This window comes from Cervus canadensis, chromosome 16 (assembly GCF_019320065.1).
Source record: "Cervus canadensis isolate Bull #8, Minnesota chromosome 16, ASM1932006v1, whole genome shotgun sequence".
In the NCBI taxonomy this organism is placed as follows: domain Eukaryota; kingdom Metazoa; phylum Chordata; class Mammalia; order Artiodactyla; family Cervidae; genus Cervus; species Cervus canadensis.
Genome location: NC_057401.1, coordinates 7,687,922 through 7,713,305, shown reverse-complemented (window position 1 = coordinate 7,713,305; position 25,384 = coordinate 7,687,922). Strand labels below are relative to the sequence as shown.

The window sequence follows — 25,384 nt, the reverse complement described above, 5'->3', positions numbered from 1 at the left end:
TGTACCCCGCCAGGCTCTTCTTGTCCATGGGATTCTCCAGGCAAGAATACTGGAGTGGGTTGCCATTTCCTTCTCCAGGGGATCTTCCAGACCCAGGTCTCCTGCATTGGCAGGTGGATTTGTTACTGTGTGAGCCACAAGGCCTAAATGACTGCTATTCCAGTCATCCTATTAACTGACTTCAATGACCTCACTAAAAGGTGCATGTTAAAATGAACAATTCAGAAGGAAATGTAGCAAATATTCGAGTGCGGTTTTATAATATTCTTTCATTTAAAAAATATCTTTTTAGATCAACTCCTTGCCTTATAATTAAGAAGAACTTTTAAATACTATAATGCCCCAAAGACATATATTGAATGCTTGTTTTTCAGTTATTGATTTGTAGATGTGAAAGTATAACTTCTGTTCACTTAATACAAATCTAAATACAAATACAAATTTTTAGCAAGCAAGTAAATGAAAGTAGGAAGAAAAAATCTGCTCAACTTAAATGGGAAGAGCTTTAAAAATTCTCGTACCCAAAAATGATAAGAGGTCTTCTTTCCTGTCAGGTAAATGGAGAAACGGAAACATTCATACTGTCTATGACTTTTGGTCAAACCACTCAGTGGTAGTAAAAACGTCAGATACCCAGGAACAAGAATCATCATAACCCTACTGCTCTAGTTGGATAGTATAGATCCATTAGTCGAAATTTTATGGTTACATCAGTTTTTTCACTGTTTTGCCTCAGTGCATGTATTTGTGCCAAGTCGGTTCAGTTGTGTCTGACTCTTTGCACCCTATGGACTGTAGCCCACTAGGCTCCTCTTTTCCAGGGAATGCCCTTTTCCAGGGAATCTTCCCGACGCAGGGATCGAACCCACCTCTCTTATATCTCCTGCATTGGCAGGCAGGCTCTTTACCACTAGCACCACCTGAGAAGCCCTTTGAATCAGAGACAAAGCCAATCAACTCCAAATTATTGTACCCAGATTTTTCAATGGAATGGCAGATTCGTCAGTTTATTCATCAGTTGGAAAATATTTATCAAATGCTAATCATGTACAAGACATTATAGGAATACAGAAAATTACAAGGTATAGGCTTTCTTTTAAGCAGCTTAAAACACAGTGGATACTTACTTGAGGACAGTGCATATGAACACATCATAAAAGCTCTTAATAGATATCTCACCAGGGTGATTCTCCCAAAGAATCACCCTCCCTGATTATATAATGTATTAAATTTGTTAATCTAAATAGTTAATTCAACAGCCTTATGTGATTTATTGGTGATGGTGTCTTATAGAATTAATGCCAGTTAAGTAGTACATTTAATAAATTCTTCAGGTTTGGAGAGACAAGTCCTTCTCTGGGAGCAATGAAGACTAATGGAGCCCAGGTTCTGAAATCAGAACCTCACCCTAGCTCATCTACTTAAGGATATATGACAGTGACAGGCGGCTCAATGTTATCATGCTTTAGGTCTCCCCTGTGAAAAACAGGGATGTACTTTATAGGATGGTTGTGAGAATTAAAATGAGATTATTTGCATAACATAATTAGCAAAGCACTCAGCACGAAGTGCTCCATACATGTTAACTATGTAGTAACAGTATTTGTGTAGTTTTAGTTCTCATGTAGTAGTGGTATTCTTGGAGAGGGGAAATATCTCAGCTAGGTCTGGAGACCACAGAAGAAGAAAAGATAGTACAGGCGTGGAGAATAATGTCATCAATAGTGTGAAAAGCAGGAAGATTGTAGTGTCTGCTGGGACAGTAAGTTTGGCCCAGTTGTGAAAGATCTTGTTTATAAGGTAAACTTACCACTCCATCATGCAACCTATAAAGAATGACTTGATTCTTGAGCAAAGTGTGACATGATATACAGGTTTGGGGAAAGGTAACCGGCAGCATATACTAGACAGTGGGGAGACTGGAGATAAGAAGACCAGAGGGGAAAAGTTATTTTAGCCAGAGGGGAAAAAGTTATTTTAGCGGTACAGGCACAGGGTGATAGGGGCTTGATATCTGACTGTGAGAGTGGGAAAAGGAGAAGTGAGTCTTTGCAGAGGAAGAATGGACCAAACTTGGTAGATGAGTGGATGTGAGAATTAATGTGAAATAAAGGAAGACTGTGACAATGTTAAGCCTGGGTCAATGTGAAAATGGAGGACTAGAGTTGGAAGTAAAGCAGTCAGAAAGGGAAGCCAATGACGGAAAGAGGCTGATCTTAGAAATGTTAAAGGTGAGGCTTACTAAATCCTGGGTATGTCTAGCAGTCATCAGAAAACTAGTACTAGAGCTTGGAGAAGTTGGGGATGACGTCTGGTTATCCCTCGAGTAAGAGAAGGCCTGATGCAATGGCTGTGAGCGGTACCACAGTGACTCATCAAAAGGATCCCCCCTGGGCCTGGCTCCCTCTCTTCACTCTTTCCAGCAGGCCCCAAGTAGCAGTCTCGCCCCTTAGCCTTGTATCCCTGTCCATCTTTTATCAAGGCAGACATTCAGAACAGGCTCTAGATGTCTGAGACTCATCTCTGGAAATACCCTTCTCCTTTCCCGATTCAGAAAACCATATGCCCCATAGAACTTTTCCATTTTGGAGTCAGGATAACAGAAATATGCTGGAAGTGTTAAGCGTACAAGAGTTAACCACACACTCAAGTTAAGAGATCCCCAGTCCACCGTTTCTCTGCTCTCCACCTCTGAAATGATTCTAGTCCCTGTCAAGGAAACCTCAGATTTTGGTGACCAGACTAGGAGTATCCATTGATTATAGGCCTTTGGTTGACTCCATGTGATGAGGTTTTAGTGTTCAATTATCTGCTCACTGAAAACATCCTGCTCTTTATCCTGCTCTCTCATGCTGCCATTTTTTATAATTCTCTTCCCCTGTATAATATTCTTTCTTCTTCAAGGCTCATCTCAACCATTCAGTTCTGTTCAGTCGCTCAGTTGTGTCTGACTTTTTGCGACCCCATGGACTGCCTGACGCCAGGCTTCCCTGTCCATCATGAACTCCTGGAGCTTACTCAAACTCATGTCCATTGAGTCAGTGATGGCATCCAACCATCTCATCCTCTGTTGTCCCCTTCTCCTCCCACCCCCAATCCTTCCCAGCATCAGGGTCTTTTCAAATGAGTCAGTTCTTCACATCAGGTGTCCAAAGTATTAGAGTTTCAGCTTCAGCATCAGTCCCTTCCAATGAATATTCAGGACTGACTTCCTTTAGGATGGACTGGTTGAATCTCCTTGTAATCCAAGGGACTCTCAAGAGTCTTCTCCAACACCACAGTGCAAAAGCATCAATTCTTCGGCGCTCAGCTTTCTTTGTAGTCCAACTCTCACATCCATACATGACTACTGGAAAAACGAAAGCTTTGACTAGATGGACCTTTGTTGGCAAAGTAATGTCTCCGCTTTTTAATATGCTGTCTAGGCTGGTCATAACTTTTCTTCCAAGGAGCAAGTGTCTTAATTTCATGGCTACAGTCACCATCTGTAGTGATTTTGGAGCCCCCAAAAATAAAGTCTGTCACTGTTTCCCTTGTTTCCCCATCTATTTGCCATGAAGTGATGGGACCAGATGCCATGATCTTAGTTTTCTGAATGTAATCTCAAACATTACCTCCCCTACAAAGCCTTTCTTGACCCCCTTAGCATAGTTACTTCTTTCACTGTGGTCTTACACGAATCAATTCATACTTCTACTGAAGCTTATCTTTGAATTAGTATACATGTCTTCTCCCCCAACTTCTCCAACCAGATGTCTTATTTTTTCTTTGTATCCACAGTACATCACACCATGGCTAAGACATACTGAGGTATCCACTCAATGCAAGATGGGTAAATGAATGAAAAATCAAATGTAGGTCTTTGGTTAGACTTGATCATTTGTTTTAGTTTTAATATCCATATTTTAATATTATCTTTATTTGTACTTTCTTCCATCTTTAATATATGTTATGCTTGTAACACTATATAGACCCAAGAATCTGGTAACAAATTCCCACGTTTTGACACTTTTATAGCATTTCATAAGCAGTGGTTTTAGTTTGTTATTACTTTTTTCATGTATTTTATTACAGTTTTTTTTTTTATTACAGTTTTAAATGAAAATGTTTACAATCTTTTCAAGAAGTTTGGTTGAAATTACGCCAAGTAATATTTCTTAAGTTGCTTTATTTTTAAAATAATAAACTGTTTTCAAGTAAATCAATAAGTGAGAAAAAATTTTTTGATAAAGTACTAGAGATTTTTCTATAATAAAAGCAAATGTTTGTCAGATACTCATGACCAACTTCTTCTGCTCAAGTCTTAGATTCTGTGTGGTCCCTTCTCACTTCTTTAAACAGATGGGAGCCCATATATGTGAGCAGGTAGATGAATGGATGGAATAAAGAGGCCAATCTCTCTCTCCACATATAAATCTCCAAAAATAATAGGATACATGTGTGTAAAAGTGGTAAACCACTAATAATATTTAGAACTCCACAATTCCTAGAGGAAATAAAATAATAAAGCAATAAAACATTGAAGGAAAAGAACAAGTACCATAGTTAAAACACTGGCATCAGGACTCAAAACTGGTCTGAAATCCAGTCACTCATGATTTGGTCTGCTTACAGTGGGAATTTAAGATTGTTTCTATGTCATGGTCCACTTACCGATAGGCAGACCAGATCTCCTGGGCAGGCTCTGCATTGAGTGCGAGCCATAATCATGCCAACTCTTGATTATGAGGACTGAACACACTCTTCGTCGATAGAGATGTTTAACAACCTAACTAGTGGTAGTACTGGTTGAATCACCTTTAAACACTTTGGTAGAGGGAGTAAGAGAGTCAGAGCCGAGTTAATAAACATTAACATTTCATTGGCCATAGTTCAGTTACAAAATAGATAAGGTAATGAGTAGTGCTTTGCTTAAAAAGAGATTGGTAACCGCTACCCTTTGAACCCTCCATATTTTGTTTAACATACTATTTTTAAAATAAGACACACATTTCCAAGGACTTAATTTACAGCCACGCTCTAGAAATGAAACCAGATTTTTAAACCTTGGTCAGATCTTATGCATGAAAATGAGTGTTTCCTTTTAAGCAATCACCATAGGAGGTCACGTGATACCAGTGATGCTCTCACTCCCAAGGCCATTTTCAGGACTCTTTTTGTGACCAGTTTACACTAGATGATAAATCTTCAGGTACACTTTGGCTTTGCAAAAAAGCTGTTTCACCCCTTGTAGTCATCTGTCTTATTCATGGTATTTAACTCTCAGTGGCATTTGGAAAAATTTGCAGAAATCAAATCCACCTTCAAAGAATGAAGTTTTTCAAACAAATGGGCAGATTGTTTTAGTTTTCAAGAAATTTTCAGCATTAGGCCTATCAATAGAAAATACAGTGTTAAATGATGTCTTTTAAACATTGCTTATAAAATATCTGCAGCAAGGGCAGGGCTAAATTCATTGTTATTAATTATGAGAAACCAACCAATGAAAGCTCTTGTCATCAACAGAGCCTTCTACTAATAGGACATCGACTAAAGCATCTCTAGCTTATTTTTTACCTTTTTATTGTGAAATAATTATAGACTCAGAAGAAGTTGCCAAAATAGTACATAGAGTTCCACGTACCCTTCAGTTTCCTCCACTCAGCTTCCAGCACTCAGTGGTGACACGTCATGTAACTAACTGCAGTACAATATAAAAGCCAAGAAACTGACATTGCCTAACACCATTAAGTAGCTTATAGGTTACAAGAGGACTTAATCTTCACCAGTTTTTACATGCATTCGTGTGTGTGTGTAGTTCTATACAATTTCATCCCATCTATGGATTCATGTAACTATAACATAACAAAGAAGGCACAGAACTCTCTCATCACTAGAACTCCCTCCTGCTTGTGTTGCGTCTATGCCTAGTTGGGTCTGACCCTTTGTGACCCCATGGACTGCAGCCCACCAGGCTCCTCTGTCCATGGGATTTCCCAGGCGAGAATACCAGAGTGGGTTGCCATTTCCTACTCCAGGGGATCTTCCCAACCCCGGGGTCAGATCTGTGTCTCCTACATTTCCTGCATTGCAGATCGTTTCTTTACCTCTTGAGCCACTGGGGCATCTATAGATTCATGTAACTACCACAGCAAACAAGTCACAGAACTCTTTCATCGCTAGAGCTCCCTCCCGCTACCCTTTTGTTTATGAACCCCTCCCACCCTTTCCCCTGTCCCATGACAACCAATTTGTTTCCATAGTTTTGTCATTTCAAGAACATTATATAAATAGAATCACCCAGTATATAACCTTTTGAAGTTCACTTTTTTCACTAAACATAATTTTTACCACTGTGTGTGTGTGTTTGTCACTCAGTTGTGTCTGACTCTTTGCACCCTGTGGACCGTAGCCCGCCAGGCTCCTCTGTCCATGGAATTCTCCCGGCAAGAAGACTGGAGTGGGCTGCCATTCCCTTTTCCAGGGGATCTTCCCAACCCTGAGATCGAACCCGGGTTTCCTACATTAAGGCAGGTTCTTTACTATCTGAGCCACCAGGGAAGCCCAATAGTTTACTCCTTTTTACTGCTGAGCAGTACTGCATTGTATGAATATCTCAGAATTTCACCCGCTGAAGGACATTTGGGTTGTCTTCTTTTCCCCTTTTGCTATTACAAATAAATCTGCTCTGGACATTTATGTAGATTTTTCTGTGAACATAAATTTTCATTTTCCTGGGTAAATGCCTGGAGTCTAGTTGCTGGGCTGTATGATAGGTGCATGTTTAGTTTTGTAAGTAAGTGACAAACTCTTCCAGAGTGACTAACATTTTACAGTCATACCAGTAATGTATGAGAGATCCAGTCTCTCTGCAGCCTCACTAGCAACGGGTGTCATTGTTCTTTTCAATTTTGGCTATTATAATGGGAATGTAGTGTTTTTCTTTTTTTGCCTATTTCTGGAAATTACTGATTCAATTTATATGACTGGTATGAGAATTCAGTAGAAATGATTTTTTGTCTTCACAGTGCCTTCCTGAATATGAAGCTCATGGCTTATTTTATATTTATGTTAACTTTTTAGATTTAACATTATAAAAAGATGTGTTCTCTACTTCAACTTTACCAATATCTACTAATAAGCAATCAAAACCTCACTTTAGTCTCTTCTATCCCATCTCATAATTTATCCCATGGCACAAATATGCCCATGCCTGAAAATGCTGTCCTTCCTGGGGAAAAAAATTAGTAGTGGCTGCATTCTCTTGTTTCTTTGGAGGGAAGCAGCACTGATGATGGGCTGCACTGGTTGTCTCTGGCTGGTCACCCTCATGAATTCATGAGAGAGCAGTCTTTGTGGCTGGATTGCTGAGGATCCTAGGGGACAGCAGGACCGTCATAATCCTATAGGTTTCTGTGCTGCTTTCATTCATAGGGTGCAGTTTTCTCTGTTCAAAGTTAACTGGCTTGTATGATGACCCATGGACAAGACCCAAGTATAGATGGCTAGATTAGTTGCAAAATGAACACTTTCAAACAAAATTCAAAGTGCACTTGACAGGCTGTTGCACTAAGTACTTGCATGTCTGAGATAAAAACAAGCTGGATGCATTTATGTTCCCCCCTCAAGTTCATGCCATTCTTTGTGAAGAGGCCTAAAGTACTTCCTACTGTTGAAATGGTGAGTAGGAAACAGAATCCAATGACAAAAGCAGCTTGTGGCTTCTGCTTCCTCTACATTCACCCACAATTACATCTTGATAATGATGTAACTAACAGTTGTTGCAGGTAAACCATTTCATCTTATTTGTTTACTTATGTACTTGTAATCATAAAATTACCTCTGCTGGTTGATAATGACATATTTTGGAGGAGGAGGGGTAGAGCTGAGAGGGATGTTTGTTTTTAATTTAATGTTGCTTGTTTTCAATTTTGGAGTAAGTTAAAGCTTTCCAGTGTCTGTCTGCCCTTCTTGATCTATATAAATTGACTTACCAATTAAATTGTCTTATAAATAGGAGTTTTAGCAGATGAACCTCAAAAACATTGATGAGTAAAAAAAAGCCAAACAAAAAACTATATACAAACTGTATAATTCCATTTATCTGAAGTTCAACATTTAAAAACAATCTGTGGTGATAGAAATGAGAATAGTGGTTGAGGGTGGGGTGGTATTGACTGAAAAGGAGCATGGAAGAATCTTCTGGGGTGTTTAAAATGTTCAATAACTTGATCTAAGTAGTGGTTACACAGTTTACCAATTTGTATGCTTAGGAGTTGAATACTTTAGTTGCTGTTATTTAATTAAAATTTAAATTAGCAACTGAAATGAAAAAGTAAGAGGTTTGATTATTTAAAATCACAGACAGAATCAGTTTTGGCTTCTCACTTCTATGTTTCCAGGAATTTAAAATTTTGCAAATTATAATTTTCCCCATTGTAAGTGTACCACTTTGTCTCTCTTCATTTTCTCTGCCCCTCCCAGCTTCTTAACAAGTTAGATTTTTGTTGCAATGTCATGCATATTGTAACTGTTAAATTAAAATATTATGAAGCAGGGTGTGGAAGCAATAAAAATGTATTAAGATCACTTTAGGCCTTTAAAAATTCCACAATTCCTTTCACTCACATGACATCCTTCATTCCTTTTTTTGAAGTTTGGATCCAAGGAATTTTGCATGCTGTGGGTTGACATTTAGTTAATAGCATCTTTTGCTGAGGTTCCACTTTTCTAAATTAACAAGATCAAGAACTGTGACCTGATGATATTTCTTTGTATACCTGGCACTTTTCCAAAGAGAAGGATTAGGATAACAAAAAGGGGGGCGGGGCAGGGGAAGGGAGAAAAAGGAAGAAAAGGAGAAGAACTCAGCCCTTCTCAATCTACTTTATTCAAGGGCAAAATGTGTTTCAAATTTTTGTAAAAATATCAGATATCACCCTCTTACCAAGAAAATGAACAAATAACCCTACACACATACACAAAATCTGTGGTTGAAATGTGTCTGCTATTTCTCATTTCTATCACTTGTTCCTCTAATACCTTGTGTCTTGACATCTTCCTACTAAGCCGTGAAAAAGCTAAAATCTGCATATAAACCTGGGGGGGGGGGCGGTGTGGCTAGAATGTATAACTTGCTAGAGGAATTGAACCAAGTCAAGTTTAGCTTCCTAAGACGTATCTGAAGCGTTAGTCTCAGAGTCCTGTCTGACTCTTTGCGAGCCCACAGCTGGGGACACTCCCCTGGGCGTGGAATTCTCCAGGCCAGAATACTGGAGTGGGTATCCCTTCCCTTCTCCAGGGGATCTTCCCAACCCAGGGATTGAACCCGTGGTCTCCCGCATTGCCACTGCGGGCAGATTCTTTACCGTCTGAGCCGGGAGGGAAGTCCCAAGGCGTATCTGGGGATGGGCCAATACGGAAGGAAGAAGGCCGACGTGTACAGTAAGAATCTGGCTAGGCACATAATACACGTTTATTTAAAAGCCTGGTAAGGCAAAGAACTCCTATAACAGCGTGCCACTATGCTAGTACAGTAGATCAAGAGGGCGCCTGAGACTCCCATTCCCAGAATCTTGACTTGGAAATTTCACGTTTTTAAAAGTAAGGGAAAGAGTAACCTATACAGAGGCACTGTGAAAACTCCCGAGGATGGAGGGGAAAATCTGGAGCCTGCCAAATGCTAAAGGGTGCTTTTCCACTAGGCTGCCCCCAACTTCTCTGCCCCGCTGCACGTCCTACCGCAGTTGGCTGGCCCCCAGCCTGGGCAGAGTGAGGGGCGAGCGGTGCGCGGGAAAGGCAGGCCAGCAGCAGGTGGGGAGGTGGCGGACTTATGTCTCCGGGAAGGAAATGGACTGAGATGAAAGGGCGGAAAGCAGTGGCGCTGGGGGCTTGTGTCTGCGGGATCCCGGCCTTCTCGAAATCGCCCCGGGCTCCTCTAATTAGAGAAGGGATGCAGGGTGGGCATTAGTTCCCAAACGTTTTAATCGAGCCTCTTTTCAATGGCCAAGGATAAATGTTGCCACTGTTACTCTGTGCTGAATGGGTCGCGAAGACCCCCGCCCGGCCCCCAGCGTGGCCATTCAGGACTCTTTTCACAACCTCTAAGCGTTTCAGTCCCTGGGCCTAGCGACACTCCAGAGCGCTCCTAATTAGTCTAATTAGAAAGGTGGATTGATAGATGGGAAGAAGACAGAGTTGGGTTAGGAAGATGCGCAATGCTGCCAATTTCGGCTGGATTGCCGCTTATTCTCTCCAGAAAGAAAAGGCCGAAAAGAAGGAGGCTGGAGCCGGAGCCAGTCAACCCGCCCTGCGGAGGCTCGGCTCCCGCGGGATCCGCGAGCTGGGCGGTCGCTGACCCCGCGCTTCCCTCGCTCTGCCGGAGCAGACAGCGGGCACCTCCGGCTTCTCCCAGAGCGACTCTCCGGGCCTCGGGACGAACAGCCTTTGCGGAGAGAGGCTGGAAGGAAGGGCCGAGGCCGAGAGCCACACGGCCTCGCGCCCCGGCCCTGAGCCTCTCCGCCTCGCTGCGCCCCGCCGCCGCCCCTTCCTCCCCCGGAAAGCGGTGCACAGGCGCGGCCTGGGCAGCACGGCCGGCGGGCCGGGCAGCGGGGACTTCGGGGGTCACGGCCGGAAGGTCGGTGCGGGGCCTCTGCGTCCCGCCGCGCCACGTGGCCACTCCCCGCGCCCTCCCGCCCCGGGCCTTGCGGGCTGTCCGAGCTGCGCTTCGTCTCAATAAAGCCGAAACCCCAAGAAGGAAAGAACTTTGCTTTGAGGAGGCTTAACTGCGTGCGGCCGTACGCTGAGTGCGTGCGAGGTTCCTTCGCCCTGCTCCGCGAGCAGGCCCCTCACCCGCGCCGCCCGGCGGCCGCGCGCTCCGGGTCGTCGCGCGCAGAGCGGCCGGGCCCCGCGCATTCCTGCGCCCGCCGTGGCCCGGAGCAGCGCGGGTGGCTTCAAGAACACTGAACCTTTAATTGGGCCATAAATCAGACAGGGGAGTGCGGTGGAGTTTGTGCAGGTGTAAAAACAGAGGGGAAAGCTTGGGCTGAGCAGCCAAAGCGCCCGGGCAGGTCAGAACCTCCAGCAAACTAACATCTTGATAAGTCCGCTGACAACAAAATAAACAGTGGAGAGGGCCGGGGGAGGCGGGGAGCGCGGTCGCCCGCGGCCCGCGCGCAGCAGCACAGCGGCTGTCTGCTGGGAGGAGGCAGGCCTCTCCTGGGTTTGTGTTTGGGGCTCTTTTTCGGGGCGGGGGGGGGGGTACTTAGGGAGGAAGGAGAAGCAAAATGATCTCCCTTTTCGCCCTCTCGCTTTCAGCATCGCGTTCTGTTGGACAGAGAGCCCCAGGACTGTCAGACGGCGAAGGGTTAGGAAGTGCGCGCAGCCTCGCCGACCCCTGCCCAGTCCGAGAGCCGGAGCTGTTGGCGATCGAGGGCCCGGCGGTTGCGCCCCGGGCGCGCGGGCCTCGCTGAGTCGCGACGAGTCCCTGCGCCCCCTCCCAGACGCGGCGCCACCGAGAGACAGACCACCGGCTCCCGCTTCATTTCAGGGGCTGGCGAGGGGAAAACACTGCTGCGCCCCTGGCCGAAGGAGGTAAACCAAGTAGAAAGGGCGATCAAAAATTAATTTGGTGCACTGCTCGGGAGCAGCACCCTGTCAAAACCCTACGGAGACGTTGGCACAAGCGGCAAACGGATTCACAGACAAAGGAAAACAATACAAGTCTCGTTAGATCGTTTTTCTGGACATTGTTTAAGGTCTGAAAGGGACCAAATCGTTTCAAAATGTTGCCAGTAAAAATTATCCTATGTGGAATGCAACTAATCCTTTTAGGTTCCTGTCAACTGTTTCCACAAAAGGAATCCGATTTTTCAAATCAAAGATCCAAAAGTCTTTGGGGAGAGATTTATTACATGCCAGAGCTTTAGTTACAGAATAGAGTTACAATAACAACTCGCACCCACCAACTCCCCAAAATAAGGGATCCCATCCCACACAGTTCTAATGACGTGTGGGGGATGGTTTGCTGGAGTCCTGCTAAATATGCAGATGGGAGGAGAGTGGGGGAAGGGGGAGGAAGGCCAAGAAATATTAAATTCCTTAAATAGACCAACAGAACACAGCGCCTCAACATCTTATTTTTGTCTTCTGTACCCCTGGTTCCTTTTGAAGAAAACAAGACCCAAACTTGGTGACCTGCCCTGTTTCTTGAGAGAACTTTAAGGTGAGCTTAATGCTTGAGTCCTGAAAAACTCTTCCGAACCCTAACTTCTCTGAGTTTGCATATTAGTGTGTCTACAGTGTCTGCAAGTGGAAAATATTTAGAAGTGAGAAAAGAATACAAGAAAATATTTTTTCTTTAAAATTTTTAAAAATTTATTTTAAAGTTTTTCTTTGGTTTGGAATACTATGTTTAAGAACAGGAAAAAATGCCCCAAGGGCTTTTCACTGTGCCTCTGTATCTGAGTCTTTCCACAAACGCATGTGAACATAAACGCATTCCTTGTAGATCCCAGTCCCAGTTCACAGTGGTATGAGCATTTTGTGATAAGCCTGATCATGAAGATCCTCCCCCTCCTTTTCAGTTCTTCACTGATTGAACTGGTGGCTAGGGATAAGACTGATGGGTGAATGATTGGTAAAAATCCTTAAAAACTTGAGAAGAAACTCAAATTCCTAGTTCTCTGAGTGGAGGAGTTTAGTGCCTCCATACCACACAGGCACCTAGCTCTTTTAGGTGCTTTGTGAATGAACTGCCACACCAGAAAGATAGTTTTAAGAAGCAACTTCAGTTTAGTTTACAGACAATTGAGTTTTGGGGTTTTTGTTTTTTGTTTTTTAATGGCTCTATTAAGTGGAGAAGTGAAAAAAGATCTTCCTAGCCTTCCCCCCACCCCATTGTTTGCTGCTGAAATGGCTTGTTTCTCTTGTTGAGTGAGTGTATGTTTCTGTTATTAGAGGCAACTTGGTGGTGGGAATTCTTGCATTTGTTCCCTATATTTAAATTGGGAATAAAGGGATTTGCAGTGTAGCAGGTGCTCAATAAATACTGCAGACTAATCCCACTTTTCAAAGCTTAGAGGTTAAAGAGATGATCAGTAGATAAATAATTAGAGAAAAGAAATAGAACAAGAGACTAGAAGAGGGATTTAAAACACCATTGGTTTGTTTATTTTAGAAGGGAGGAGAAAGTTATCTGTCCAAATATACATCTGACTGAGGTAAGAAAAAACACAATGCCACCTTTTTTCCTCATTATTTCTAGAAAGGGTTAAATAATGATTTATTTCATAGATAGGGTGGGAATGTTGAAGAAAGATGAGCTTTACATGAGGGCAAAAGTTTCACTTCACTACTTTAAGGATTTGGGTATACTCCAAAGTTTAGAGGTTTTTCTTTTTATTTTCTGGAAGAATATGAAAGTGGGAAAGAAGCCACAAAAGAACCATCAGTCTATACATGTGTGTAGGTTTTATGTTTTCCAAAATATTTTCATGTAAATTGGCCTATTGATTCTCAAAACCCATCACCACACTCCCCTCAAATATAAATGAGTGTGAAGAAAACTGATCTAGTATTTATTTTTAACTGAGTCTTATTTCTTCTGTTGCAGCCTTTGGAGGGTTTTGGTTTTTTGGTTTGTGATTTTCCCCCCTCATTTAACAGAATACAATCTTGTCACAGTCATTTTCATATATATGAAACTCTGCATAAAAAATAAAAATAGAAATGAAAAACCAAATTATTGTTCATTCATAATAATCCTTCATTACTGACTTGTCAGAAAATGTGTCACACCTTTCATGGCTGAAAATATCAGCCTTTTAGTTATATTAAAGGAAATTCCTAACCTAGTGCTCAAAGAAGCTTCTGCTCTATGCCATAATTATTATCTGCTCCCCCTTTCTTTGCCAGTCTGTTATTGATCAGAGTTGCAATTAAGAGAGACTCCGTAGATTGTTTCTGTGTCCCTCTGGGACAGACAGACCCGGGCAGGGCCCATGGCCTCAGATTCATCCTTTCCTGGTGCTCCAGGGACTCGCTGGACCTATGGATGCATTACACAGAATTGCATTCTGCCTAATGGACCAGATATATTCTCCTTAACAGTAGCATCTTACATAAAGGGAAACATCCTATCTTGAAAAATAGAGACACTCTCACTTTAAGATTAGAAAATTATCTTTCCAGACCTCCTAATTTCAAATTCAGAATTAGGGTTTTCCATATTCTTGAGATAAATAATCTGATTTCAATAGACTGCGTTTCTTCCTGAAATGGGGTTTTGTTGTCTTTTACAACTTAGAATTTAGAAGGGGAAGAAAGCATTTGCAAAAACACTTTCTCTGATGGACACATGTGTATGTTTGCCTGAGTCCTTTTTCTGTTCACCGGACACTACCATGACATTGTTAATCAGCTGTACCCCAATACAAAATAAGAAGCCTAAAGAAATTACGTATGTACGTGTATATGTGTGTGTGTGTGTGTATTTCCATAGGAAAACACTCAGGCTAATCTAGTGAATCCAGACTTGGCATTTCCTTGGTTACCCATTTAAAGATTAAATGATTACCCATTTAAAGATGGAAGCATTAAATACAGTGTGCTTTAACACAAAAAAACAAAGACACTTTTTCTCTGCAAAATCAGTGTTACCTTGCATTAAGCCCTGTTTCTTGAAAAAATCGGCACAAACACTTTCCTTCCTGGTTGCAACTCACAATTCGATGAAATCCCCACACTGGCTCCAGCCTGGGTGGCCTCATAAGGGACAAATAGCGGCTCCAGAGCCTGCCTGGAGGAGGCCAGGTTTCAGTGAAGCTTCTGCTAGCGACTGGCAAGGATAAGCTCGTCACATCCAGGGAAAGATGTTCTTCCAGCAGGTGGTCTGGAATTCCCTCCCCCTCCCCCCCACCTCCAAGGCATTTCAGGGAGACTGGTGGCCAGTAAGTTTGGAGCTTCAGGTAGGATTGGCCCTCAAGAGACTCCAGTGCCTGGCGTTCACTGTGCAGGAGCTAAAGGAACCCACTCAACACCTGATATGCAGCTGTTCAAAGACAGTAAAATTGCCGAGAGGGTGTGGGGTGCACATATTCTCCAAAAAAAAAAAAAAAGATTTGCTTTCTCACTAAATGTTGAGTCAGTTGATATGACTCTTAACACGTTCATTTCCACATGAAAAGGGTGAGACCCTAAGTCTGGTTTAAAAGACCTACTGAACAGTTTAGCAAAAAAAGTTCTGCCAGTTTGGTAGATTTTAAGCATTAACAATCAGTAAGAGAAGCTAAGGAAATCGACAAATAGGACAGCAGTGAAAAAGGTTAAGTTGTCTCTGTGTGTGTGTTGTGTGTGTGTATGTATAATGTTTTAAAGAAGACTGCTGATGCAAAGAAAAAAAGCAATGCTAGGAAAAAATATACAGAACTAGGTGGAGGAAGCTGATATTTCTGAATAATCAACGTTCAATTCCAAATGCATCCAAAATGGGCTGGGTATCTCTGGGAAGCCCCGAGTACAGGTGGCAGGGAAGAGAACCTAGCAAAAACAAAAAATGTATAAGAAATAAATGACTCTTCTACACAGCGACCTCTAAGGCAATTGCCCTACCAGGGTGGACATTTAATCAATCACAATGATGGTAACACGGTAGTGTGATGTAATGTAAATAAAATGGGATTTAAATGCTGACATCTCAGTAGCTGTGACCTTGGGCAAGTCATATCATTTGAGCCTTTATACCTTTATTTGTAAAGTGGGGTCAATAATGATTATTGTCCTCACTATTTCACAGTGTAGTTGAGAGAAATATTAGTGAAAGTCCTTTGAAAAGTTAATGTGTGCTGTGGGTAGTGACTGGAATAGACAGGAAAGGGGTTCCGGGGTACTGGTAACATCTACTTCTTGGCTTGAAGCTGGTTACACAATGTGCTCACTTAAAAGTTAGACTAGCTTAAAGCAGTTTTTAAAATTACGATTTAATGCTAAGGACAAGGAAAATTAGAAATATGAAGCTTACATATTTTATCCTCACTTCTCTTCCTTATCACACCCAGAGACTGGGGACTCAAAATGGGGGTTCAATGATAAAAATCAGTTGTTTTCTATGTGTGTTTTTTTACTTGTTATTGAATAGAATTTTCCAGGTATAGAAGCAGGAGTGAACCACGAAGTTTCCTGCACACCAGAGGGGCCAACAGTAAAAAGAAAGGAGCCCAAAACTGTTCATATTAAGGGAAAGATGTGATTAGAGAGATGTGACATGCAAAGAAATTATCTGAAAAGTGAATTCAGTTGGGAAAGTTTAAGACCGAAAGAGCCCTGAGCAGCTGGTCATGATCAGATTCTCCATCTTTCTGTCAAATGTAATTGTATCTGAGTTGGCAGGGTATTTATTGCTAAAGTCGAAGGGCCAGATTTTACACTAAACATATTTACACATTTACATTCGTGGCCCTATAAACACTCCACGTTTCACTGGCTGTGACATCAAACACATTTACCAACAAAAAGCATATGCCTAATTACAAAATCATAGGGGGAAAGGGAGGCAAGTGGCAGCTGATGGGCAATAAGCATGCATGCCTGTGTGTGTATGTGTGTGACCCAACTGTAACACTAGGAAACCAGTAAAGACAAGAATGGAAACTGACAACGCCGGGCCCACTTCACTTGTCCTCTGCCCCCCAGGACTATCCTTGTCTGGTTCCTTTCTAAAGGGGGAAGGGGACCCCTGGCATTCCAATTAGTCCCATTGGAGGAGCCCAGAGAAACCAAGCTGCTTCCTGGGCAGATTTCTGACTTGGATGGAGTTTGATGCTGATATGGCCTTTAATTTGCCCCCAAATGACTCTTCTCAGTCCGCAATAAAAACAGGTGTGAGCAAAATGTGTAGCCAGCAGAGAATTTCTCAAGGAAAACTAGAGTTCTTAATTCCTAGCTTCAGATAGTAACATCAGATCCCTACCCATCAATAGCAGTTGCAATAACACTGTTAGTTGCTCCAAGCTTGGTCCTCAGTCAAGCACGGAAATCAGAACCACCAGAGCTAGAGAGAAAAACAAAACAGGCACAACCGCTGGCCTCAGACAGCCTTTAATAAATGACATGGGCTGGTATTCCATCAAAATAATCACCTTCCATCAGAATAACCACCTCCTCCAGTTCTCTCAGAGGACAGGCTAGAGGAAGAAATGGTGGATTTAAAAAAAAACAATAAAAAAAGACCTGTGAAGGGCGGAAACCTCCAGCCCCCCACAGATGGATTCTCACTCCATACACTGTAAGAAGTGTGATAACAAATATATCCCAAATTCCAATTCCATCAGCAGAAAGTTTGGGCAGGAATGGGCCACTGAGTAGGGGGCAGGAAGGAGAGATGTGCAAACAAGATGCCGTAGTAAAACATGCAGAAAATCCTAGTAATTTTTTTCCCCTTCCCCTCAGTTTCTTTTCGAAGAGGAAGGGAAGGGCCTCTTAAAATCACAGGATGGGGATGGAGAGGAAATACATTGTTGAGCAGAAGCGCTAGCTTCTTATTTTAAAGAAATAAAATAATTACCCAATAGAGAAAAAAAGAAATCAACCAAGAAATGATCTAAGGTCATGACACCATGTGTGGTACAAGGAACAATTCAATCCATAAGGGCTTCATTACCCCCGCAATAGATAACATTTGGCTAAATCTAGCTGCAGATTAAATCTCCGCCGCATAACAGAGTCCTGAATGGAGAGGCTCCTTTTTGTGTGGTCCTTCTCCGAGAGCTGCCTGAACCATTAGCCCCAATATATCCCTCTCCCCATTAACTGCAATTCCCTCCCGACTGCGCTTCGGTCGTTTGTCTCCAGGCTCTACGGGGGCGTTTGATGAGCAGAGAAACAAGGAGAAGGGGAGAAAAGCCTCGGGTTAATGAGTTGTAGCAAATCCACACTTTGTAGTCGGGAGGAGGAGAGCTGGTGTCCAATGTTTGTCCAACTGGTTTATTTTTCGAGACCCAGCCTATTGAGGAAGGCTTGTTCAAGCCGGTTTCGTCCTTACAAACACACAAACATCCTTCTGTTTGCCTTCAAAGAAAAGGGGACCAGAGCTGGATTTGCATGCGAATGAGGAGCCCGGGGAGGAGACGTCCTTGCCCATCAAAGGCCGCGGTAGCCGGGCGGCCTTTGTTCCAGCACCTGCTCGCCCCGCGGCCTGACGGGGCGCGCCCCGAGCTCCTGGCTCACCGGGCCCACTGCCCGAGGTTCGCTCCTCGCTTGCCCCGCGGCCCTCGCCTGGCGGCCCACCGCCCACCCCTCGCCTGCCCCGCGGCCTTCGCTTTCCCATAGGTCGGCCAGCCGTCGGCCAGGCCCGCGGAGCCAGCAGAGCCGACGGGGGAACCCCAAACCCGGCGGTAGTGGAGGAGCTGCACTCGCAGGGCGCACCAGTCGAGACTGAGGCAGGCGGGTCGGCTCCACCTTTTCTCAGGATTCACCACTCACGACGCACTTGCGGGGGAAGCGGGACCCCGGCTCCGGGTCCCGGACCGAGGGCAGCGCTGGATAGCCCAGGCTTTCTTGCCTTTCTCTTAAAAGCACTGACGGCCTGGGAGGTGGAGCGCGTCCCGGCACTTTTTTAAAGATGCGGAAATTTGGATAGAGAAAGGGATTAGCCGGGACTCCCAGGTTCAGGATACCCAAGCATCACGCAAATAGTGAGACACACGATTTTGTTCTTTCGCGCTCTCTCCCTAATTACTTTCAGATAAAAATTCAGATCTATGACTTACAGAAGGCTTCGAGGCCCGCCAGCAGTGCTTGTGCGGTTTGGATTCCGCCTGCTAAAGTCTGTCCACCCGGGGCGCCAGTGACATCCAGACCTTCCGGGTTCCAGTGTCTCCTCTTCCTTAGGTGGGCTAGGGTAAAAGTAACTTTTCAAAAAAAGACTTTGGTCTAACGAATTTCAACTTGTATCTAGGTATCAGTGATAAACTTGGGGATGATTGTGTTTACTTTAGCCTCTTATTTCCCCTCTTTCAAATATTTCATAGGGGAAAAAAGGCAGAACTTAATTTTGAGGCTGTGAGGGTCAGTTGTTTTACCTCCCCCCAAAGGGAGGGAAGGACAGGGCATCAAAGAATGAATGGCACTGCAAAATATTGGCCTATAATGTGGCCTTTGTTAATTTGCTAGGTTAAATCGCCAGCTCTTCAGATACCTGTCCAGATATTTGAAAAAATTAACAATTCACAGATATTAAGCATGCAAATTACTATGCCTTCGTTTTATCTGAAGCCCACATTACTGGTAGTAACCAAAACTAGTCTTATCTTTTTAAAGAACTATAAACTACCTTCAATAACTAGGTAAGGAAAATAAAATTTGAAAAAAGAGATCCTGTATCACCTAAATTTTTTAAATATAAGTAGTTCAAAAAACACCTGATGCATTTTCATTCTTTAAAGAGTATAGTACCTGGAAATTAAAAGATTTTCTTTACATACTCTAAGTTATTCATTTCAACTAGAATTTTGAAGTTAACACTGCCTTTTAGAATAAAAAGTTCTTTATGCAACTACTGGAATTCTGTCAAAGAAAATAGCTTTAAACACTAGAGCTTTCAAATACAATTTATTTTATCTATATATTTTGTTTGATGAAAGCTATTTAACTGATGATGACCTCTATCAAATTTTTTCTAATAAATTTTTAATTCAAAAGTCATAGATTTGTTACTTACTCCCATTAAAATATAACCTTATGTTGCAGAGTTTTTACAGATATATAGGATATTGTGCTCAGAAGTGAGTGGAAACTAAATGGAGTGGGAAGCTCCAAAATAAAATTTAAAGTTTTATAAAATTATCTTAGAGAACTGTGGCTTTTAAGTATCCTCAGTGCTCTTCAAAATGGAATCAAATAAGATTTGGAAATGTATACCAAAGTAACTTTTATTTGTAGTCATTTAAAAATAATTTCTGATCCCCTGCAATGGTTTTGACTTAGTATAAATGAAAAATCATGGCACGATGTTTTTGTTAAGTTGTCTCTGAAAATATAACTTTTTTCTTCTATAATGGGTTCCTACTTAACCCACAAGGAAACTTTTTTTAACAGAAAAGAAAATAAACTAAGAAGGGGATGACTAAAGTCGATTCTTTTGGAGAATTTTCTTTGAAAATTAAGCATTTATTTCTGAAAAAGTGTAAAAATCTTACATTAGAATAGTACAATAATTGCCAGTTAAAATTTACAATACTCCTTGTAAAGAATACGCAGTAAGTACAAAATAAAAATTCCGCATGTCTATTATGATACAAAACACAGGTTAAAATAAGAAATGATAATTTTGACTTTTTTCCTTGTGTAAACATGTTAATCATTTTTTCCTTTTCATGAAAAAGTACACCAGACAAATGTCCTCAAATAAAAACTATTGCTTCTCTGGCATTCTTCGGGACCTTTACTATTTTTGCATTACTCTTTTGTAGAACATTATTGATCTCTCTTTTTTCTTTTAACGCCTGGACCTGAGACTCTCTAGACCTCAAAAAGGCTTAGATTTTTTAAAAATGTTCCCAAAGTCAAGGAAGCCCCTTGTCCCTAGACAGGGCGGATCTCCACCAGCACCCTCTTCCTCCCCACCCCAGGTCGAGGGGCTACAGCATAGGGCGACTTTGCATAAATAGGGGGACCTGCGGAGCCGAAAAGAGCGCCCGATAAGTTGCCAAACAGTTTCGTCTGAGAATCCCAAGCGACGAAATGGGGGCGCGAGGTCGGGAGGGGCCGCGCCGGGAGGAGGGAACAAAATACAAAACCACCCAGATGAAAATAGGAGCCATGATTCCTACCTTCTCTTTCTCAAGCGCGCTAACATAGCGTTATTAACAATTTGAGATCCTAGCAGTAAAGTTCTCCACACTGGACAGGGCAGTCCCTTGGTGCAGAGTCCCCAGGGCGGCCGAGGAGGAGACGGAGGAGGCAGCGGCGGCGGCGGCGGCCACGAGCGAGCGGGTGAGCGCGGCGGCCGGGCCCACGGCCGCCTGAGCCGCACAGCCGCCGCCGCCGCCGTCGCCGGCCCCGGGCGCGGAGGGCGTCCCGGGAGATGGGGAGGGCGAGGCCTGCACGGCCACGGCGGCCTGCGCGGCGGCGGCGGCGGCGGCGGCCGGGCCCAGGCTGCCCCCGATGATGCTCTCGATGGAGAAGGGCGAGCGCGCCAGCGCCGAGGCGCCCGGGCCGCCCGCCTTGGCCGCCGAGGCCTGCAGGGGGCCGGGCAGGGCGGCGCCGAGCGGGTGCGGCCGGTAGCCGAAGGCGGTCCGGGCCAGCTCGGCGGCCGCGCCGTGGGGCGGCGGCGGCGGAGGCGGCGGCGGGGGCGGTGGAGGCGAGTGCGGGTGGAAGGCGGCGGCGGCGGCGGCCGCGGCGGCGAAGAGGGCCGAGGGCGGCGCGTAGGGCGGCAGCTGCAGGCCGTAGCCGCAGCCGTAGGGGCCGTAGCCGTAGGCGTGCGGGGGCGGCGGGGGCGCGGGCGGGAAAAGCGCGGCGGCGGCCGGGTCCCCTGCGCCCCCCGCGCCCCCCGCGCCGCGCAGCAGCAGCGACTCGGCGGCGGCGGCGTTGGGCGGGAGCAGCGGCTGCCGCTTGAAGCGCTTCCTCCGGCGCAGGAAGCTGCCGTTGTCGAACATGTCGGCGGACTCGGGGTCGAGCGTCCAGTAGTTGCCTTTGCCGGGGTTGCCGGGCTCGCGGGGGATCTTGACGAAGCAGTCGTTGAGCGAGAGGTTGTGGCGGATGCTGTTCTGCCAGGCGGGGAACTTCTCCCGGTAGTACGGGAAGCGGCCGCTGATGAACTCGCAGATCTCGCTCAGCGTCAGCCGCTTCTTGGGGCTCTGCAGGATGGCCATGGTGATGAGCGCGATGTACGAGTAGGGCGGCTTCACCAGCGGGTTCTTGGCGCCGCCGCCCGCGCCCGCGCCCACGCCGCCGCCGCCCGTGCCCGCGCCGCTGCCGCCACCGGCCCCGGCCCCCGCCCCCGGGGCTGGACCCGGGGGCGCCGGGGAGCCCCGGGTCCGCGGAGCCAGCAGGATGTCATCGTCGTCGTCCTCCTCCTCCAGGTCCTCCAGCTCGTCTTCCCCGGCGTACGAGCGCCGCCGCCGCCGCCGCCGCGCGGGGACAGCCAGGCGGTGCCCGCCGCCGCCGCCGACGCCGCCCTCGTCGTCGTCCTCCTCTTCCTCGTCGTCCTCGTCCTCGCCCTCCCCCACCACGTCGATGTCTGTCTCCTCGGCGAGGCCGGAGGCATCGGACATCTCCGTGCTCAGGGTCATAGCTGTGGCGCGGCGGCGGCGGCGAGGCGGCCCATAGGGGCGCCGGGCTCCGGGTTCCCGCCGCACCCCAGCCCAGGTCCCGGGTGGCGGGCCTGGCCCGGGGGCGCCACGCTGGGCGGGGTGGGGGAGGCGGGGGTGGGGGGACGGTGCTCCGCGGCTGCGGGAGCTGCGGCGCTGGGGCTGCGTGCAGCGGCCGAGGCTCGCGCTGCGACTTTGTAACTCCTGCGCCGCCGCGGTGGTCCCGCGATCTCTGCGCTGGCTTGGCTCGGGGCGCACCCCGCCTGGGCGGGGGGACTTGACCTTCCTTTCTCCACCAGCAGCCCCTCGCCGCGTCCGTCGAGGAGGGGTTGGCGGGGTACCGAGCGAACAAGTCAAGAGTGGCGGGCGCCCGGGAGGGTGCGGGACGGTCGAGAGTCTAGGGACAGAGCTCGTTGGAGGAGAGGGCTGAGTCCAGGAGAGGGCGGACCTTCCCCCGGCTTATAGCTGAAGGAGGCCGGTCACATGGTGTGCACGTCAGAGCGCTGCCAAGGCTAGGGAAAGAAAGCCTAGGAAATCAGCCCTGCTCCGAGAGAAAGTTCACCGGAGGAGGGAGCAGCCACTGTGAAGAGGGGGGGAGGAGACGGGACCCCACCATGCCCTCCCAAAGGGGCTGAGACCTGAGTTTCGCGCAGGCTCGTGGTGGTCTGACCAAGGGCCGCGGCACGAGGTCGAGTTCCCAGTCTCCTATTCAATGGGCCCTCAAGTCGAACCCCAGAAACACTCCTGGGACGCCACAGGTTGACCACTCGATGGCCTATTGGAACCGTCTAGCCAGGGTACGACCACCCCTGAGGGTCGTCTGAGGTGGTTCCTGGGGAACGGCCCTGAGATTTGCTGGGTTGTTCCATATCCTCCAGATAGAACGAGCGGCTCCCCACGGAATTTGATGAGAACTACCCCCGCCCGCCCCCCCCCCCCAGTTGAAGCGCAATAATAATTGTTTATTGACCTTTTAACCTGTCCCCTTCGGTTCTTCTTCAAAGACGTTTGTTTTCCACCATCTGTTAATAAAAATGCTGTTAGGGTGGCGTTTTAGTTACTATCTGAAATTGAATGCCCTAGAAAGTTGACAACTAAACTAAGCCACTCTAATGAGAGGATCTGACAAATTTCATGGGAATAAAGAAAGTAACCATTGAATGCAGAGAAGAAACAAATTTTTAGTGGAAACCCAAATACACACACACACACACACACACACACATACACAAAAACTGCTTCTAGGAGTGACTCAAAAGAGTTCTTTCATAATGGGGTAAGGGTTTCTATAGTTGTCAGTAAGTTGGGATGTTCTAATCAACACTCCATAGTAATCTAAAAGTGCTTAAATTACTAAACAAATACACCTATCTCTACACAGTCAGGCTTAATAATAGAAACTACAATGATAAATTTAAAACTTTCACGCCAGTTTTTTAAAATGTACTTTTTAATACACTATTTCCAATAGGTATTGTGAGAAGAAACGAAATAATTTTTTAAAAGAAGATTCAAATTCTGTTCAACTCAGTTTTCCTTTTCGGGTTACAGAGTAGTGGAAGTAATCCAAATATGATTGTATTTTAAGTACACCTATCTATCACCAGCTCCTTTTTACTTTGGCGAGTGGAAAAATCCCAATAAATACTCACACAGCTATACATCTTGGATTTTTGCATTTCCTAAGACACTTTATTTCAAACTGGGGACTTGCCTCAAAATTGTATAAAATGACGGCTTGACAAGAACTGAGGATCAAAAATGAATGGCTTCATGGAGGAACAATCAGCTGCCCTTATATATTAATATATCACTTTATGGACCTAGCAATTTTCACGTTTCCAGACGTTTCATTGCTTCTCTTATCAATCACAGAGTCTCAACAACAAACTGTTAACCCATCTAAGACTTCTTTTTAAATCGAGTTTTTGTTGCTAAGGACAGCTATCAACCAGTTATAGTTACAAATGACCCATAAAGTCCATCACAGATCTTTGAAAGATCTATGAGAACGCCTCAAAGTCTTAAATAAGTTATTTTTCACTGACTCTCGTTTGATATATGGCTGAATCATTTAAGTATTGTAATGGGCATTAACCTGAGCCAACATTAATCAGTACTGCTAATCAGGCATTACATTGCTTTGTTGATGTAGCCAGGAGTCCTTACCAAGGAGTTCACTTTTACATTTGAAAGTTTAAGTTTTATCTAAATAAACACCGTGATTTTCTCTGCATTGAGGGCTGGTGTGTGGCGAAGCATTTAACATTGAAACGGGGAGGAAGAATTTGTTCGCAGACCATTAGTTATTTTAGATGATCAGTTACAGCCGTCGTTCCTTCTGTTACCACCGCTGTGAACTTGTATGACCAAGAAGGGCTCGGGGATTGACTTTGCCTTCCATTTGTACTGTCCGAAGGTCCTTCCCGAAAGGGTTAAGAGCTTTTCCCTGGAAACCTTTGGGGAAAAAACTTGGCCAAGTTATCTTCTGGCCACTCAGGGGAAAGTGTTAGGATTTACTGAAGGTCAAAGCGGAAAATCAATCCGGGAGAATCGCTGCAGAGGCAGTTTTAACAAGAGATTTGGGTGAGCTTTACTAAAGCCTCGCGTTCGGGCACCCCACTTGTTTTGCTTGCTTTAGTTAAGCTACATATTTGTGTACCACCTCTAGCTCCGCGCTCGTGAAACTCCCGGGAGTTTCGCGGAAACCCTAGCATTCCGTTGTCCGCGCTTCCCGCTTTCTCCTTGCTTGATCCCTATCCTCGGAACTGCCTCCCCAAAGGGCTCCCAGCTCTCGGCCTCGGATGAAAATAAACTGCGTGACGCGGGCGGGGGCCGTGGCTGCGACCCCGGCTGCGGCACGCCCCGCTCGGACGGACGCGGAAAGCGGCGGGGCTCTTGCGGGCCGGGTGGTGCCCCGGTGGGCGAGGCCTGCCTCCTGGCGGCGGCGCGGCGCGGAGCCCGTCCCGAGCCAGAGCTCGGGAAGCGGCGGGAGTTTTGCGAGTGCGGCCGGTGGGCTCCGGCGCTTCCCTCCGCCTGGGCTTCGGGCGGCTAGGCTTTTTCTTCCCCGAGACCCCCACGTCGCCTTCTCTGGGGCAACT

The 25,384-nt window shown here is 45.6% G+C and overlaps 1 protein-coding gene across 1 annotated transcript; it reads right to left on the bottom strand.

Moving 5' to 3' along the window:
- Window positions 1-18,752: 18,752 nt before the first annotated feature.
- On the bottom strand, window positions 18,753-22,386 carry FOXD1 (forkhead box D1). Its single transcript, XM_043489147.1, has 2 exons — window positions 20,805-22,386; window positions 18,753-18,869 (listed from the first exon to the last, which is right to left on the bottom strand). Exon 1 carries the CDS (start codon window positions 22,263-22,265, stop codon window positions 20,838-20,840), a length of 1,428 nt encoding a protein of 475 aa, XP_043345082.1. The 5' UTR covers window positions 22,266-22,386; the 3' UTR covers window positions 18,753-18,869; window positions 20,805-20,837.
- Between the last annotated feature and the right edge of the window lie 2,998 nt (window positions 22,387-25,384).

Excerpts from the sequence above, each read along its gene's own strand:
- FOXD1 (XM_043489147.1), bottom strand. The coding sequence starts at position 22,265 with ATGACCCTGAGCACGGAGATGTCCGATGCCTCCGGCCTCGCCGAGGAG.